This window comes from Rhinopithecus roxellana, chromosome 2 (assembly GCF_007565055.1).
Source record: "Rhinopithecus roxellana isolate Shanxi Qingling chromosome 2, ASM756505v1, whole genome shotgun sequence".
Taxonomy (NCBI): Eukaryota; Metazoa; Chordata; class Mammalia; order Primates; family Cercopithecidae; genus Rhinopithecus; species Rhinopithecus roxellana.
In genome coordinates, this window is record NC_044550.1 from 130,519,354 (window position 1) to 130,537,303 (window position 17,950).

Here is a 17,950-nt window from a genome sequence, read left to right on the forward strand (position 1 = left end):
GGTGTCCTCACCTCACTGGACCTTTGCACAAGGTGTTCCTGTGTGGGTGCCACTCTCCACCCAGTCCCTCTTCCTGTCATTCTGAGAGACTCCTGCTCATCCGTCCAGAGTTAGCCCACATAGCACGAGGGTGTGAGGATGTGCCCCCTCTCCCACATCCTCCAGGTGCTGCCCACGTTGTCTGCTCAGATGGTCACGCCAGACAATGAGCTTCTTGGGAGTCCTTGGTCTCACTTCTCCCTGTTCTGATGGACCTTTGGCTTCTCCTTATCTTCCATATCCCACAGCCGGTATGGGATAAATATCTCTCAAGGATCAGAGACCAGGCTTGGCAGTGGGGCTGACACCTCTGCACCTTGAGCATTGAGCAAGGGTTGTATTGCTGCCCTGGCTGTGAGTCCTCTAGACAAAGAGGTGGTCGCCTGAGTTGAGGAAGCCTTGTTGCCATTGCTTAGAGGTAAGAGTCTGGTGGTATTGGAGCATGGAACACACCCGTAGGAGATTGGATTCTTTTGTTCCTCCTGGAGTAAATCACACTTCACAGGTGACTATAGCTGAGCCGCCGTGTTTGGCTTCAGTCTCAAGACGAGCTGGATTTTCTCATGTAAGCTTTGGCTCATCCCCTAACCTACCGTACCCACTTGCCTCACCCACCTGCACTCAGTGGGGGCTGCCCATGGCTGCCCCATCCACCGCTGTGTCCACAGGACTCACCATCAGTAGCTATCACCAAGCATTTGTTGAATGAATGACCAATGGCCCAAGTGACATTCCCACCTCAGCCCCCTGAGTAGCTGGGACTACAGGTACATGCCACCGCACCCAGCTTGAGGCATTCTAATATGGGGAATTTTCAGTTTTTGAAACTCTTAAAAATATGTTAATGGTTAAGAGAAATTGAGCCACGTTCATTAAGGACTAGTTGCTTTCCTTACTACTGGGCTGCATATTTAATCACTGAAATGTCTTCAAATCTGTATAATTATGCAAAGCAGTTCATTTTACACTGTCATCATATGTGAGCTGTTTGCTGAGATGAATTTTGTAACATTCTCGTCCTGCCATGTGACAGCTAAAGACAGTTTCCATGGCTCATGAAGGGTGGTTTTGCTTTCTGCCGTCCTGGCCCTTGCTTATGCTGGTTGTTCCCACTGGGTACTCGGGAATCACAGTGCCAGCTTCTGAATCATTGAGCCTTCTGTTGTTGTTTCTTTCCTTATAGAGACTTAAAGCCTGAGAATATTCTCCTTGATGATCGCGGTAAGTGGGCAAGCCTTTCCCATCTAACGGGTAGACTTTGTTAAGGGACTTGGATACAGAAAGTTGGATGCAGAAAGTGGACTTAATAATTAATAGAGAATGGAAACAACAACAAAGAAAAACTCTGTGGTATGTGTTCATTTTAAAAAGATAAAATACTGACAATTTGGTCATTTCCCAGTATTTAGGCAAGAAGCAAAGCTGGTCATAATTTTCAATTAATGATTGAGTTCAGAAGCCTTTTTTTTTTTTTTTTTTTGAGACAGTCTTGCTATGTCGCCCAGGCTGGAGTGCAGTGGTGTAATCATAGCTCACTGCAGCCTTGAACTGCTGGGAACAAGCAATCCTGCCACCTCAGCTTTCTGCAGAGCTGGGACTACAGGTGTGTGTCACCATGTTTTGTAGAGATAGGGGTCATGCTATGTTGTCCAGGCTGTTCTCAAACTACTGTCCTCAAGCAATCCTCCTGCCTTGCCTCCCAAAGCACTAGGATTATAGGCACAAGCCACTGTGCCCTGCCTAGAAGCATACTAAAGTAAACACAAAGTCAGAACATTTTCTCTCTCTTGTTTCTTGCTGTTGACCCACCTCTTGCTTTATTCCTTTTTTATTTCCATTCCCCTCTAAAGTTTGTCATGCTGCCCCTGGTGCTGTCCTCTTGTCCCATAGCATGTGTCACAAAGCAGGGTGCAGATGGCTGCTTGGAGACCCTGTAATAGTGGAGAGGGAGTGGCCCTTTTCAGCAGGCTCCTTGTCAGCAGCATGGGTGCACACTCCACCTTGGTTCCTCTAAGGGACAGACATACCCAGAATGCAAGGATGGTTGGACTGCTGGGGTGCGTGCTTGTGCTCACACATAGCTCGCAAGCAGTGCTGGGAGAGAGCTTCTTTCAAGTGAGTTTTCTTGGCAAAGAAGGGTCTTACAGTCTAGTAGAGCACATATGGCAGGGTCAAAGTGGCTCCTGCCAAGAAGAGGACAGGCGTCTAACGCGGAGACTGAGGGCAGTCGCAGGGGACTTGGAATGCTAGTCTCCTTTTACACCTCTGCCAGATGCTTTCATGCTTATCTAATTCATGTATGACACTCCGCCCTGTGAGGAAGGAGGGTACTGGAATTCCAGCATCCCGGGGATGGCAGAGGTTTCAGTGAGCCAAGATCGCGCCGCTACACTCCAGCCTGGGTGATAGAATGAGACTCCATCTCAAAAAACAAACAAACAAACAACAACAACAAAAACAAACAAAAAAACAGTAAAAGATTTCTTTGCAATTCTTTTAGTCATTAGCAAAAGTTCTTTGGTTCTTGGGTTGTTCACTCAAATTAATTTAAAGTCACTCAGAGGCTGGGCACAGTGGCTCATGCCTGTAATCCCAGTATTTTGGGAGGCAAAGGAGGGTGGATCACCTGAGGTCAGGAGTTCAAGACCAGCCTGGCCAACATGGCGAAACCCTGTCTCTACTAAAAATACAAAAATTAGGCGGGCGTGGTAGTGCATGCCTGTGGTCCCAGCTACTTGAGGAGCTGAGGCAGGAGAACCGCTTGAACCTGAGAAGTAGAGGTTGCAGTGAGCTGAAATCATGCCATTGCACTCCAGCCTGGGTGACAGAGTGAGACTCTGTCTCAAAAAAAAAAAAAAAAAAAAAAAGTCACTCAGTATCATTCCTTTCTATGTGGTTATACCACCAGCTGGATACATCATTAGGTTCATTTTCTTAATTTTGCTTTCAATTTTTAGCAATCTAATTTTTTAATGTTATAATTATGTAAAACATTTATGTGGTTCCAAAGATAAAACCACAAAATAGAATGTATTGAGAGATGTCTAGATTCCATCCCTCCATCCCTGACCACCCCCAAGTAGTTATTTTAGCTCATATTTTATTCCTTCATTTACATATGGTATATGTATAGACATACACATATCCTATATAAACAAGTTCCCCACTTGTTTCTTAAATAAAGTAGTAGACCACACGCATTGTCCTCCACTTGGCTGTTTCACTGAATATGTGGCAAAGATGGCTCTGCAACACTCGTGAAGAGCTTCCGCCGTCTGCTGTGCCTCCTGCAGGCGCACCTGCCCTGTTTGCACGGCCCTTGCTGGTGGGCGTGTCATCTCCACTCGTGCTGTTTCCATTAGTGCCGCGATGGAGAGCACATGTTATTTCCTAGTTTGTTGGATGTATCCTTGATAGCGGCCTAGAAGTGGGTGAATTCATATGCAATTTGCCAGATATTGCCAGATTCCCCTCCAGAGTGTTGTCCCATCTGCATTCCCAACAGCAGTGCCCAAGAGCACCTGTTTCCCCACAGCCTCGCCAGCAGACCGAGTTCTCTTCCGAACTTTGGAGCTTTTGTCAGTTTGTTAGCCGGGAATTGGTATTTCAATGTAGTTTTAAGTTGCATTTCTCAGTTTAAAAATCCATTTTTATAAGAAAAATAAGTCAATGATGCCAAAAAAAAAAAAAAAATAAGTCACAACATGCTAGCACTCTACTTAAATGAAAAATACATGAAAGCTGGCCAGGCACAGTGTCACACGCCTGTAATCCCAGCACTTTGGGAGGCCGGGGTGGGAGGATCGCTTGAGCCCAGGAGTTCAAGACCAGCCTGGGCAACATGACCAAACCCTGTCTCTACAAAATAAAAAAAAAAAAAAAAGGAAAGAAAATGAAATCTGGATTATTGAAAGAATGCATCTGTACGAGGGGAGGAAACTGAGACGTGATAGTAAATGGCAGAGCCAGGACTCAGACCGACTCCATCTGGCTACAGGATCTGTGCTCCTCACCCCTGTACTCTCCCACCTCCCAGGGTGGGCACGCAGCAAGGGCAGGGGGTGGTGTATTATGTGCATGCAGCCGAGTCAGAGGCCGGCTTTCCTCTCTAAAGCATCATGTAGACTGTTTTAAAATGACTACAGTGCCTTGGAGGGCATGTTGCATATTTTTAGTTTTTAGCAAACATTTATTGGTTGTTCATTCATTTTGCCAATAAATATTTATTGAGCACCTACTGTAGGCCTGGGTACTATATTAGAAGCTGAGGATAAGTGGTGGATAAGTTGAAGATAGTGTCCGCTTCCAGGGCTGGCTTATTTTTCTACACACTCAGCAGAATGTTTTCAATAATTTCTTACTTTCTTTATAGTTTTTTTGAGACAGGTTCTCACTCTTGCCCTGCAGTAGTGTGATCATGACTCACCGCAGCCTCGCCCTTCCGGGCTCAAGCGATCCTCCTGCCTCAGCCTCCAGAGTAGATGGGACCATAGCCATGTGCCATCACACCCAGCTAATTTTTAAAAACATCTTTTTTTTTTTTGTAGAGACAGGGTCTTGTCATGTTTCCCAGGCTGGTCTCAAAATCTGGGACCCAAGTAATCCTCCCACCTTGGCCTCCCAAAGTGCTGGAATTACAGATGTGAGCCACCATGTCTGGCCTAATTTGTTAGTTCCATAGGAATTCAACAAATATTTAAATCCTTCTATATACAAGGCATTAACACAATATAGTTTCCTAAGTACCTTAATTTTGTTTATTATTTCCCCGACTCTATTACCATTTGTTCTCAAGAGAAAAACTCCATGTCATTCATGCATAGCTGTCCCTGTATATAGTACTGGTACTCTGACAAAGTGTTTATTTACTCTTCTGTAGTTGATATAATATTCATTATATTTTTATTGATGTATCTGGAAGTTGTATGACATAAAATAATAAATCCAGTGTTTCTGTCTTGTCAGGAGTTTGTCTATGATTAAAGAGCTTCCTAATCAATAGGCAAAAATCAAATTTTCCTGCTACTAGTGAAACTGAATGCACCGTATGGAATTTTACTAAACATGAAAAAGGTTAAATATTTTATATTTACTGTTCCAGAGTATGAAATACTATTATTTCCATCCATGGTTTCTGAGGGGCCTTTTTCCTCATTTTAATTGTTGTTAAAGTGTCACTACTGCCCCCATGACCTGTGTAATAACATATTTGAACACACAGGACACATCCGGATTTCAGACCTCGGTTTGGCCATGGAGATCCCAGAAGGGCAGATGGTGCGAGGAAGAGTTGGAACAGTCGGCTACATGGGTTCGTGAGAGGCTTTCAGCATCCTTATCCTTTCTCTCCGGGTGCCTGAGTGCCTCAGAACACAGAGAAAGCCACCCTGAGTGGACCAGGGCCTCGGTTTGGACACTAGTAGATGCCACAATGGTCTTTTGAATCTCTAACCTGTCAGAGTGTTGAGGCTGCTGGGGATCCTGTAGGCTGCCCTCACCTTCTTACAGATGAGGGGTGAGGCCCGAGAGGTTGTGAGTCCTGAGGTCACTCAGCAAAGTGAGGGCAGAATCGGGATGACACCGCAGGTCTCCTCACTCTGCCAATGTCCTCCCCGTGCACGACGGCCTCTCAGAGCCTCAGGAAATCACCCCACTCTGGTTATTCCAAAGATCCAGGGGCAGTGCCAGCCAACCCCCAGGGGTGGCCTCTGAGGGTCTCGCAGAGTCCTGCAGGAAGACCCCAAAGTCTTGTGGCTTTCTGCTCCTGCGTCTTCTGGGATTTTTCACTGACCTGGGATAGATGGCAAGACATGATACTTGGGGTGCTCTGGGCATGGCTCTGTGTGTCTGGAGAGAACCCCTTCAGGAGGGGGAGCCTTCCCTAGACCGCCATGTCCCTTGTGAATGTGACATCTGTGGCAATTCAGCTCATCCTGGATGAATCATACAAATGTTTAAAAATATTAGTTTTATTGGGGTATAATTCATATGTCGTAAAGTCCATCAGTTTGAAGTGTGTAATACAACAGATTTTAGTATTTTCACAGAGCCATGCAACCATGACCACCATCTAATTTCAGACCTTTTTTTTTTTATTTTGAGACGGAGTCTCACTCTGTCGCCTAGGCTAGAGTGCAGTGGCACGATCTTGGCTCACTGCAACGTCCACCTCCCAGGCACGAGTGATTCTCCTGCCTCAGCTTCCTGAGTATCTAGGACTATAGGCGCCTGCCGCCACACCCGGCTAATTTTTGTATTTTTAGTAGAGATGGGTTTCACCATGTTGTCCAGGCTGGTCTCGAACTCCTGACCTCAGGTGACCTGCCTGCCTCGACCTCCCAAAATGCTGGGATTATAGGTGTGAGCCACTGGCACAGCCTTAACATAATGTTTTTAAGGTTCGTCCATGTTGTCACACACGTTGAATGTATACTGTATTATTGGAAAATATAAGAAAATTTAAAATCAAAATTTAACTTAATTTCCATTTCCCGTATTTGTTATGTAGCACCTGAAGTTGTCAATAATGAAAAGTATACATTTAGTCCCGATTGGTGGGGACTTGGCTGTGTAATCTATGAAATGATTCAGGGACATTCTCCATTCAAAAAATTCAAAGAAAAAGTCAAACGGGAGGAGATTGATCAAAGAATCAAGAATGATACTGAGGAGTATTCCGAGAAGTTTTCAGAGGATGCCAAATCTATCTGCAGGATGGTAGGTCAGGCTCTGTAGAGGCTGGGAAATGGCACTTCTCATTCTAGTTGTTTTCACTGGCAGATATAACAAGTGTTGGTCTGTCATCTTCAGCAAACCTTGGCCGCCCACCTCCCAGGCCCTGCCCCTGCCCCTGCCCCGGCGGCCCAGCAGGGAGGACATGCGTGCTCAGGAGGCTCACATCAACTGTCTCCTGGCCCAGCAGGTAGGACACGTGTGTTCAGGAGGCTCACGTCCACCTGTCTCCTGGCCCAGCAGGGAAGACATGCGTGCTCAGGAGGCTCATGTCCACCTGTCTCCTGGCCCAGCAGGCGGGACATGCGTGCTCAGGAGGCTCACGTCTGCCTGCCTCCTTCCCCATGCTCCTGCCACTGGGATTTCATCAGACAAAAAGGGCCAGCGAGAAAAGTTTCCAGACATGATCTGGAAATGACTTAATTGGGTTTCAATTAGAGCGAAACAGAGTAAAATTCATGGTTTGATTTCTCAAACAATGCTATTGAAAGGGAAGAGTGATACCAAGGCTATTAATTCAGCTTTCAGAAAACAGCCGAGCCTTGTTTCATTGACCAGTTTTATATGAAGTTAGACATAAAACCAATCTTTCATGTAATTTGAGATGGTAAGGGTTCAGCCACCTGCCAGTGATTGTAGTCCCAGAGACACTCTGACCTGAGGGCCTGCTGTGTACCTGGCTCTGGGCCTGGTGCTAGATGGACAATTCCCTTAATTGTGCCAAGGGCCTCTGAGGCTGACAGTGGCACCTGCGAGTCACAGCAAGGAGACAAGCCCTAAGCAGTGGAGACCTGGCCCCTGGTCCCAGAATGAGCAAGGGGCTGTCAGGGTCCATCTGCCTCTGGGACCGGACTGTGTTACCACCCCTCACTGCCCAGACGCTCTATCAGTGAGGGAAATTCTGTTACTTATTTCAAACCAGTATTTTTTGAGCACATTTTTTTTCCATTTATTTTCATTCAACGAGGATTTATTGAGCATCTTGTACACTCCAGGCACTGTCCTAGGCATTGGGGGAAACAGCAGCAAGTAAAACAGAAGTCCCCACCCTCCCAGCGAGAACTGACAGGAAACAGAACAAATGCTGTGGGGAGGACCTGCACTCTGGAGGACAGGGAACTGCCTGGAGCGGCGGCAGGCTCGGGGGGAGAAAGGGAGTTAGCCTGCTGGGCAGAGCAGACCGCTGGCAAGAGCAGGAGGGGGTTAGAGGGGGACAGGACAGAGAGCAGCAAGCCCAGGCCATGCAGAACCACCTGTCACCTGTCATTGTCATCATTGTCAAGCCTTAAGTGTTGCTTCCTCTGATGGCCATGAAGCCATCGCAGGGCTCTGTGAAGAGTGATGTGATGGGACCAGGCTTGCCGGCCGCTGGGAGAAAGTGAATGGACAGGAAGGAGGAAGGCCATTGGGGGCTTTGCAGCTGTTCGGGTGAGAGTAAAGGTGACGCAGACCTCGGTGGTGGCAGAGCAGGTGTGAGAAGTGATGCAGATGACCACTGTCAGATTCAGGATGGATCCTGAAGGCAGATGGTGGAGAAGACTTCAGGCTGACCCCAAGGTGGGCTGGAGGGAAGGGGGTACTCACTAGAGCCAAGTCCTTGCGGTGGGGAGGACAGCAGCCAGCGCACAGGAAGTGTGTGGACAGTTCCTCCAGCGACCGGAGAGGAGGCAGAGTCTGTGGCCAGCGCAGCACAGCTGGGGAGACGTGAGCGGGGCTGTGAACGGTCTCTTAACGGAGCTGCTTTTTCTCAGATGGTCAGCCCAGTGGGGAGCAAAGGTGGGAGGCAGGTGTGAGGAGAGGGGAGGCTTGAAGCCCTAGAAAGCAGGGTTTTCCTCAACAGCATCAAGAGCCATGTGGACCTGAAGGGAGGGGAGTGGCCGTGGTTGTGTGCTAGGCTCCTGCCACACCTGGATGGTGCAAGCTCAGAGCCAGCAGGGAGCTGCACTCGCCCAGCTCTGGTTTGGTCCAGCAGCTAGAGAAAGGCTGGGGAGCTGGGCTACATGCAGAGGAGTGACTAGAGGACAGACCATGGGCTCGACGCTGGCTCCAGTGGACGAGGAAAGGGGCACAGGGAACAGCAGGTTCAACAGAGGATGGGCCAAGCACAGTCCAAGTTGGGAGTCCAGGCCCCTCCAGGCCAGAGTTAGAAAGACTAGAGGGATGCTCAGATAGGAAACTGCTTGGAGTGGAGCTGACGGAGGGAGCTCTTGCTGGCCAAGAGTCTGGAGTGTGACCGGGAGAGAGTGGCTGGGGGTCACTACGGGGATGGAGGATAAGGTCACTGGAGAAGAGAGGCCACAGGACCAAGCAGCCAGGCATAGGCCCCTGCCTGGGTGTGGGCATTCCTAGCAGCCGTGCCTGGGTAACTAATGTGGGCTGGCACTGGCTGGAGAGGAATTATTCTGATGTCCTTTTCATGTGTTTCCATATATGAAGCCATGGGCACTACAGGCTCGTCCCAGAGCCAAGGGTCATCCTGGAGTTCTCCTGGCTGGCTCACTCTGCTTAGAGGTGACTATTAAATAATGGAGTCTTCTCACAACACTGACAGGGCTGCAAGAACGTATAAATATGTACTAGAAATGGAATCTGCCCCTAAGAGCTCACAGTTTAATGTTAGGCCTAAAACAAACAGAAATGACTGCAGTGAAAAAGCAGAATTGGCCGGGCGCGGTGGCTCACGCCTGGAATTCCAGCACTCTGGGAGGCCGAGGCAGGTGGATCACGAGGTCAGGAGATCGAGACCATCCTGGCTAACATGGTGAAACCCCGTCTCTACTAAAAATACAAAAAAAAAAAAAAAAAAATTAGCCAGGCGTCATGGCAGGCGCCTGTAGTCCCAGCTACATGGGAGGCTGAGGCAGGAGAATGGCGTGGACCTGGGAGGTGGAGCTTGCAGTGAGCCGAGATTATGCCACTGCACTCCAGCCTGGGTGACAGAGCGAGACTCTGTCCAAAAAAAAAAAAAAAAAAATGTGTTCTATGGGTTAATGACATCACACAACGATTGCTGGCAGCTGGACCTGAGCCCAGCTTTTGGACCAAGCCCCTCTCCTCTGCTCTGTGCTGCCTGCTCAGGCCATCTGTCTTTGTCCCTTCGGGCTGCTATGACAGAATCCCTTAGACTGAATAATGTATCAACAGCAGGAGTTTATTTTCTCAGTCAGGAGGCTGGAAGTCCTAGATCAAGATCCCTGCAGATTGGGTGTCGGTGAGGACTGCTCTTTGCTTCAAAGATGGAGCCTTGGCTGGACATGCTGGCTCATACCTGTAATCTTAGCACTTTGGGAGGCTGAGGTGGGAGAATCACTTGAGCCAAGGAGCTCGAGACCAGCCTGGTAACACAGTGAGACACTGTCTGTATTTAAAAAAAAAAAGAAAGAAAGAAAAAGAAAGAAAGATGGAGTCTTCTCACTGTACCCTCACAGGGCAGAGGACAAACCAGCTCTCTGGGGCCCCTTTTCTAATGGCACGAATCCCATTCAAGAGGGCAGAGCCTTCATGACCTCACCACCACCAAAAGGTCCCACCTGTCAATACTATTGCATTGGGGATGAAGTTTCAGCTTACAGATTTGCGGGGGACACACACATTCAGACCATCCTGGCCCTCAATGGGAGGGGAGTATGCTGGCAGCAAGCTCAACCATGGGGCTGTGGAGGCCCTGAGATGCAGAAATGGTGTTTGCATTACAGTTAACTTTCAGATCTGTTTTATTTATGTGTGTATTGTTGTTTCTTTGAGACAGAGTCTCAAGAAACAGATCTGGCCCAGGCTGGAGTGCAGTGGTGCGACCTCAGCTCACTGCAGCATCCGCCTCCCGGGTTCAAAGGATTCTCCTGCCTCAGCCTCTTGAGTTGCTGGGATTACAGGCACGCGCCACCACACCTGGCTAATTTTTGTGTTTTTAGTAGACTTGGGGTTTCACCATGTTGGTCAGGATGGTCTTGATCTCCTGACCTCATGATCCACCCGCCTCGGCCTCCCAAAGTGCTGGGATTACAGGCGTGAGCCACCGCACCCAGCCTTCAGATCTCTTTTAAATCAACAAAGCATGTGAAGAACAAATGCACTGAGCAACTGTTACTGAGTGCCTGCTCTGGCTAGACGCTGGGGTGTCACAGTGGGCAAGAGTCACACAGCCCCAGCTTCAGGAACCTTTGAGTCTAGCAGGACAGCCTGGCAATCACAGTACATTCAAATGCCTCATTCTCAGCATGAAATATTTGTCATCAAGGAGAGGTGGAGGATGCCCTCAGGCTGTAGCAAAAAAAGTTGGGGAGCCTAATTTAGTGCAGGGATGAGGGCTAGAAAGCTAAAACCTGAAGAATTGAGCAGGAGTCAGCGAGCCAAAGAGCTTTGTAGACACAGCCCTGGAGCAGGCACAGCCCAGCAAGGAGCTGAGAAGTGGGAGATAGAAGCACAGACCAGAATACTTTCTGGTCTTTGGGACTTTGAGTTGGCCAGGGATCAGCATACTTTTCTGTAAGGCCAGATGGTAAATAGCGTTTAGACTTTGCAGGTCTCTATTACAGCTATTCAGCTCTGCCAATACAGTGCAAAATAAAGCCTTGTTTTGCTTGGTGCCGATAAAGCCTTGTTTACAAAACCAGGCAGCTGGTGCCTGTGGTGGCTGGACTGTGGTTTCCCAAGCCTGGGTCTAGGTCACATTTCAGGGGTTCAAGTCTTTCATGTGTTGCTTCTGAGCACAGCCCTGCTTTTTCTGATTGATAAGAATTGTGGAGGAAGGCTTATTGGACTTTGTGATGATTGTAAACATGCATGTAAGGAATACTTTCTAAAGAGATCCTTTCTGGTCATTTTAAGAATACACTAGAATACCAAAGTATTAAGAATATATTTTTAGGCCGGGCTCGGTGGCTCAAGCCTGTAATCCCAGCACTTTGGGAGGCCGAGACGGGCGGATCACGAGGTCAGGAGATCGAGACCATCCTGGCTAACACTGTGAAACCCCGTCTCTACTAAAAATACAAAAAAACTAGCCGGGCGAGGTGGCGGGCGCCTGTAGTCCCAGCTACTCGGGAGGCTGAGGCAGGAGAATGGCTTAAACCCGGGAGGCGGAGCTTGCGATGAGCTGAGATCCGGCCACTGCACTCCAGCCCGGGCGACAGAGTGAGACTCCGTCTCAAAAAAAAAAAAAAAAAAAAAAAAATATATATATATATATATATATATTTTTAGAACTCGGTTTGCTCAATGTTTGCCTCATCTGAGGTCTTTAGTGGTATTTCTGAAATTCACAACAGTTTCTGTTTCCTCTAAAAATCCCCGAATTTTTATGATTAATTTTTTAAACATAAAGAATAACATAGCCAACCCCTTATTTATTGATAGCTCAAAGGCAAAACCTCAGCCCCCTTCCTCTGTGAAGCATCATATAATTTAATGAGTAAAGTCTGAGTTCCTGAGGTTTGGTGGATGCTTTGAAATGATTTGTTCGATGCACCTGCTTTCTGCCCTCCCGAGTCCTTTGGTTATTATTATGGAGGGAGTTCTGAGTTTTCATTTTTATCCAGAAGCTTAAGTGGATTCTATTTCTGCCTCTTGCAGTTACTCACCAAGAATCCAAGCAAGCGGCTGGGCTGCAGGGGCGAGGGAGCGGCTGGGGTGAAGCAGCACCCCGTGTTCAAGAACATCAACTTCAGGAGGCTGGAGGCAAACATGCTGGAGCCCCCTTTCTGTCCTGATGTAAGTGCACTGCCAGGACGAGCAGGGCCCCGGGAACAGTGATCCACACTGCACGGGTTTTCTCTTTCTTTTTTTAAAAATAGCGATGGGGGATCTCACTGTGTTGCCCAGGCTGGTCTTGCACCCCTGGCCTCAAGTGGTCCTTCACCTTGGCCTCCCAGAGTGCTGAGATTATAGGCGTGAGCCACTGTGTCCAGCTGCAACACAGTTTTTTGTTTATTTGTTTTTTGTTTTGTATTACAACAGATGCAGAATCACCAGGTACAGCAAATATGTGGCTTTCGCTCATGGTGCCTATCCTACCTGGTTCTTCTTTTGTCACCCCAGTGTCCTCTGGCCACTCACTGGCCCCTCACAGACCTCAGCGGTGCTCTGGCTCCTTGCCTGGTGTCACTTTCAGCCTCAATGCTGGTGGAGCCCCCTAAGCAGCTGAGATCACAGGCACACGACACCCAGCTCATTTTTAATTTTTTACTAGAGACGGGGGTCTCCCTATGTTGCCCAGGCTACTTTTGAACTCCTGGCCCCAACCGATCCCCCTGCCTTGACCTCCCAAAATGCTGGGATGACAGGCATGAGCCACCATGCCTGGCCACCCGTGTCCCCTTTCTGGTCTCAGGGCTGGCTTTCTCTCTCGTTCCTGTGTTTCCCACGGCCATGAGCCGCCCCTGCTTCCTTTGTCTGGAATGCGTATCCCCACCCTGCTTCTCATGAGGTCCTGGGACTGTGGCCTGGCCCCATACTGAGGACCCTGAAGTGGTCACTGTACCTCCTTGTGAACGTGCTGTTGGGACACCTTCCCCTGGACTGTCCCCTAGGGGCAGGGCCTGCCAGTGGACTTCCAGCTCCCCACCCTGAGGGGATGAATGAGTGAAGAGCAGCTGCTCTAACAGCAGTGCTGACTGTGGCCTTTGGAGCGTCACTGCTTTACTGTAGTGCACAAGTCCTGGGTGAAAAGTGTTCTCAGAACTGTGGGTGCCTCCGGCATGAGCAGATGAGGGCCCCACAGCTGCCAACTTCCGTGCTGTTTGTTCCTTTGCCCTGAAAGTGCAAACAACTGTACTGGCGGCAGGTGGAGACCTGGGCCTTGGTACTCCCTCCTGCCTGCCTGACCCTTTGCCTCTGAGGACAGCAGTGCCGGGATAGGAGCTGTAGGCCTGGGCTCCTGTCCCAGGGGAGGGACCTGCCGACCCAGGGAGCTGAGCCTCTTGCAGCCTTGGAGACCACTCGATGGACCTGGAGGAGGGCGGGAAGTGGGAGCCGCTGCTGTTCCTCAGGTTTTCTCCAGGCGCTTTGCAGGGAGCGCACCTAGAGTTGGAGGCAGGTGTGAGAATTGTCACTAAGGGATCCCACTGCTGGTGGCCTCTATCCCTGCTCACACTTCCCCGGGTCTGTGCTGCATCTTCTAATATTTGCACTCCTTCCTGCCCTGCATCCCTGGCCTTTGTTTGCAATCCATTTTCCACTACAGAAAAGAGAAGGGCATGGCCCTCAGAAGGGGTGTGTGTGTGTATGTGTGTGTGAGAAAGAGAGAGGGAGAGAGCCAGAGCACCTGACACAGTACCCACAAGACTGGTGACACTAAAAGCTGGCGAACCACCTCTTGAGAGGACACTTTCTCTGATTTAGAAAATGCCTCAAGTGAGGGAGGGGCCTGGCAAAGAAATGGAGAGAGGAAGAATGGCGGTGTTTATGCGTCAGTTTGCTGGGCGTTTCATTCCTGGGAACTGAGAGAGCTGAGAATTGCTGTAGTGACCTCAGAGGCTGCCTCTGTTCTTGCTGTACAGCCTCATGCCGTTTACTGTAAGGATGTCCTGGATATCGAGCAGTTCTCGGCAGTGAAAGGGATCTACCTGGACACCGCAGATGAAGACTTCTACGCTCAGTTTGCTACAGGGTGTGTCTCCATCCCCTGGCAGAATGAGGTACTGCCCTTCCAGCACAGCAGCTTTACGTTAGTTCCAGCAATGACCCAGGAAAAGGGTGTGTGTGTGTTGTGTGTGTGTGTGTGTGTGTGTGTGTATGTATTTGGAAGATAAAATTATACAAGACGGCTGGGCGCAGTGGCTCACGCCTGTAATCCCAGCACTTTGGGAGGCTGAAGTGGGCGGATCACGAGGTCAGGAGATCGAGACCAGCCTGTCCAACAAAGTGAAACCCCGACTCTACTAAAAACACAAAAAGTAGCCGGGCATAGTGGCAGGCACCTGTAGTCCCAGCTAGTTGGGATGCTGAGGCAGGAGAATCGCTTGAACCTGGGAGGCACAGGTTGCAGTGAGCCGAGATTGCGCCACTGCACTCCACCTTGGGTGACAGAACGAGACTTTGTCTCAAAAAAAAAAAAAAGATTGTATAAGACTTTTGACCACAGGACTAGACCATGGGCAAGCTAAGAACCATATCAGCAGCTGTCCAGAAGCACAGTATGTCCGTGGTCCCAGTGACAGGAAGTGGACGGGAGGTAGCTATTTTGGGTCGATGGGCGCTTACCTGCCACCCCTGAGCCCCCCTCCCTAAGCAGGGCTGACTGGCAGCCAGAGTTCCCATGGTAGTTCCCCACTTTGGGGGGTACACTGAGAGACAAGGGGAGAGGAGACCACGTTACTTATCCAAGAAGAGGTCAGGAGGCAGGGAAGGAGGAACCCAGGAAAGGGGCCCCACAGTGGGTGTGGGAGCTCTGAGGTGCCCCACACGGGACTGGGTAGGAGCTGCTCTGCATGGGGCTGGGCAGGAGTTGCTGGCGCTGGGAGACACCCACTGACCTGGAAGCTTCTCTGCGACTTCTCTGTCCTGCTCTTCTGTGCATGCAGATGATCGAATCGGGGTGTTTCAAAGACATCAACAAAAGTGAAAGGGAGAAAGCTTTGCCATTAGATCTAGACAAGAACATACATACCCCGGTTTCCAGACCAAACAGAGGCTGCTTCCATAGACTCTTCAGAAGAGTGGTAAAAACACCTAAAAACTAATATATGTGTGTGTGTGTGGAAAGAAAAGCATACTGACTACCAAGGTGAAAACATCATACTTTTTCTGTTTGCAATGGCTCCTACAAACAGTTTTATACAGTTTGAGAGCCACGTGGTGCTAGGTAGAGGCCAGCCAGAACAATGAGAACATCCTCGCAATGAGGTTTGTCGCTGTTGTGTATTTGGGAGATAAAATTATGTAAGACGGCTGGGCGCAGTGACTCACGCCTGTAATCCCAGCACTTTGGGAGGCTGAAGTGGGTGGATCATGAGGTCAGGAGTTCGAGACCAGCCTGGCCAACAAAGTGAAACCCCAACTCTACTAAAAATACAAAAATTAGCCAGGCATGGTGGCAGGCACCTGTAGTCCCAGCTAGTCAGGATGCTGAGGCAGAGAATCGCTTGAACCTGGGAGGCGGAGGTTGCAGTGAGCCGAGATTGCATTGTTCTGATCTAAAACAGGACTGCTTTCCAACGTTCACAATCAGGTTCCCATGTCGATAACAAAATATTTTACACTGGGCTCAGAAATCGGCATCCTGTGGAACCTTCGTCAGGTGGCACCCACGCATGCATCTCTCCCTGCTCTGGCTCTTAGACTCTCACCTCCTTTGCCCGCTGCATGGGGAAAGTGGATTCCTTTTTGAAAATGGCATCCTGGCCGGGTGCGGTGACTCACGCCTGTAATCCCAGCACTTTGGGAGGCTGAGGCAGGTGGATCACCTGAGGTCAGGAGTTTGAGACCAGCCTGGCCAACATGGCGAAACCCCATTTCTACTAAAAATACAAAAATTAGCCAGGCGTGGTGGCGCACGCCTGTGGTCCCAGCTACTTGGGAGGCTGAGGCAGGAGAATCGCGTGAACCTAGGAGGTGGAGGGTGCAGTGAGCCGAGGTCGTGCCACTGTTCTCCATCCTGGGGAACAGCGGAAGACTCCATCTCAAAAAAAGAAAAAGAAAAAGAAAGAAAAATGGAATCCTTTGGAGAGACCTTTTGTAGTAGCATTAAATGTAGACAAGCCTTTTTTCCATGCAGTGTCTCTCCTTGGATTTGTGGACCATCCTACTTTGCACCCTGTGTGTTCCCAGGGGGTTTATTCAGAGCTCGGCCACTAACATTCTAATCCATCTTTCTTTCAGTATGAAAAATAGGCTGGGCGCAGTGGCTCACACCTGTAATCCCAGCACTTTGGGAGGCAGAGGAGGGTGGATCACCTGAGGTCAGGAGTTCAAGACCAGCTTGGCCCACATGACGAAACCCTATCTCTACTAAAAATACAAAAATTAGCCGGGCATGGTGGCAGGTTCCTGTAATCCCAGCTACTTGGGAGTCTGAGGCAGGAGAATTGCTTGAACCCGGGAGGTGGAGGTTGTAGTGATCTGAAATTGTGCCATTGCACTCCAGCCTGGGTGACAGAGCGAGACTGTGTCTCAAAAAAAAAAAAAAAAAAAAAGAAAAAAATTAGCACCCCCCCAAAAGTTTATAAATGGTTGTCTACACTTAAGGAAAGTGAAACCTTCGCATCAGCCGTGTGACTGAGGCCAGCGCTGTGTGTCGCAGGGCTGCCTGAGCATGGTCCCCAGTGAGAAGGAAGTGGAACCCAAGCGATGCTGAGCATCCCCGTGCAGACCGCAGAGCAGACCCTGGCGCCAGGAAGGAGCAGGTGTTGGCGTCTCCTCCCAACTGGAATTGTAATAAATACATCGAAATAAAACGTGCCTTGGGAGCGTGCAGATCTTTCCACACTAATACCTGAGTTGTTTTCACTAAAGCTGGATTGAAGAAAAAGCCGCAAGTGTACCCCCTGAGGCCTCAGACACGCCCAGGTGTGGGCGCCTTGCGTGCTGGAGTGCGAGCTTTCCCTGCACCCAGGGAGAGGCCAGCCGGGGCTTGGGAATGGATGGCGAGTCCACCAGCCCTGCACTGCCCTGTGCCACCCCCAGTCTTGGTCTCAATACTCAGCCAGGGATGTGGTGGTCCAGGAAGAGACTGGGCAGCCGGGCGTCCTTTCCCCAGGGCCTGGGTATCAGACAGCCGGAGCCCGTTGGCATTTCCTGCATCTTTGGATGGCTATCCCGTTGCCTTGTGCCCCTCATTGAGATTCCTGAGGTTTGTGTGTTTGTGGCCAGTTTTTATTTTCTCCAAGCGTATCTATCTGCCCTTGAAAGGGGCTGCTGCCATGACCCTGCAGTCAGGGCCTGGCGGCCAGGGCCCCAGCGTGTGCCTGGCATGCGGTGACAGCCTCCACCATGAGAGTCCGCATCAGGGCCCCCGAGAGGCTGGTGCTGTGTCAGGCATGAGCCCTCCTGGGCTTTAGTGGCGCTTAGGAATCTGGGAGCTTCCCGTGGAGGTTAAGGGTGCTGAAACTGCACAAGTTGGTAACTCACAGCAGTGCCTGGTGACTCTCCTCTTCCGCTGGAGTGCTAACCCGTGGGGGAGACGTGGCAGCCGAGCGCTAACTGGGGGGAGACGTGGCAACCGGAGCGCTAACCTGGTGGGGGA

General features: G+C 49.7%; 1 protein-coding gene across 1 annotated transcript in view; it reads left to right on the plus strand.

The window, feature by feature from the left end:
• Positions 1-17,183, plus strand: part of GRK4 (G protein-coupled receptor kinase 4) — a 39,265-nt gene extending 22,082 nt beyond the window's left edge. Inside the window, exons 7-13 of the mRNA XM_030923598.1 lie at positions 1,223-1,260; positions 5,261-5,350; positions 6,548-6,756; positions 12,343-12,480; positions 14,268-14,405; positions 15,291-15,428; positions 17,009-17,183. Of these exons, the coding sequence (XP_030779458.1) occupies positions 1,223-1,260; positions 5,261-5,350; positions 6,548-6,756; positions 12,343-12,480; positions 14,268-14,405; positions 15,291-15,428; positions 17,009-17,062 (805 nt within the window). The 3' untranslated portion in view covers positions 17,063-17,183. The remainder of the gene's footprint in view (positions 1-1,222; positions 1,261-5,260; positions 5,351-6,547; positions 6,757-12,342; positions 12,481-14,267; positions 14,406-15,290; positions 15,429-17,008) is intronic.
• The last annotated feature ends 767 nt before the right edge of the window (positions 17,184-17,950 follow it).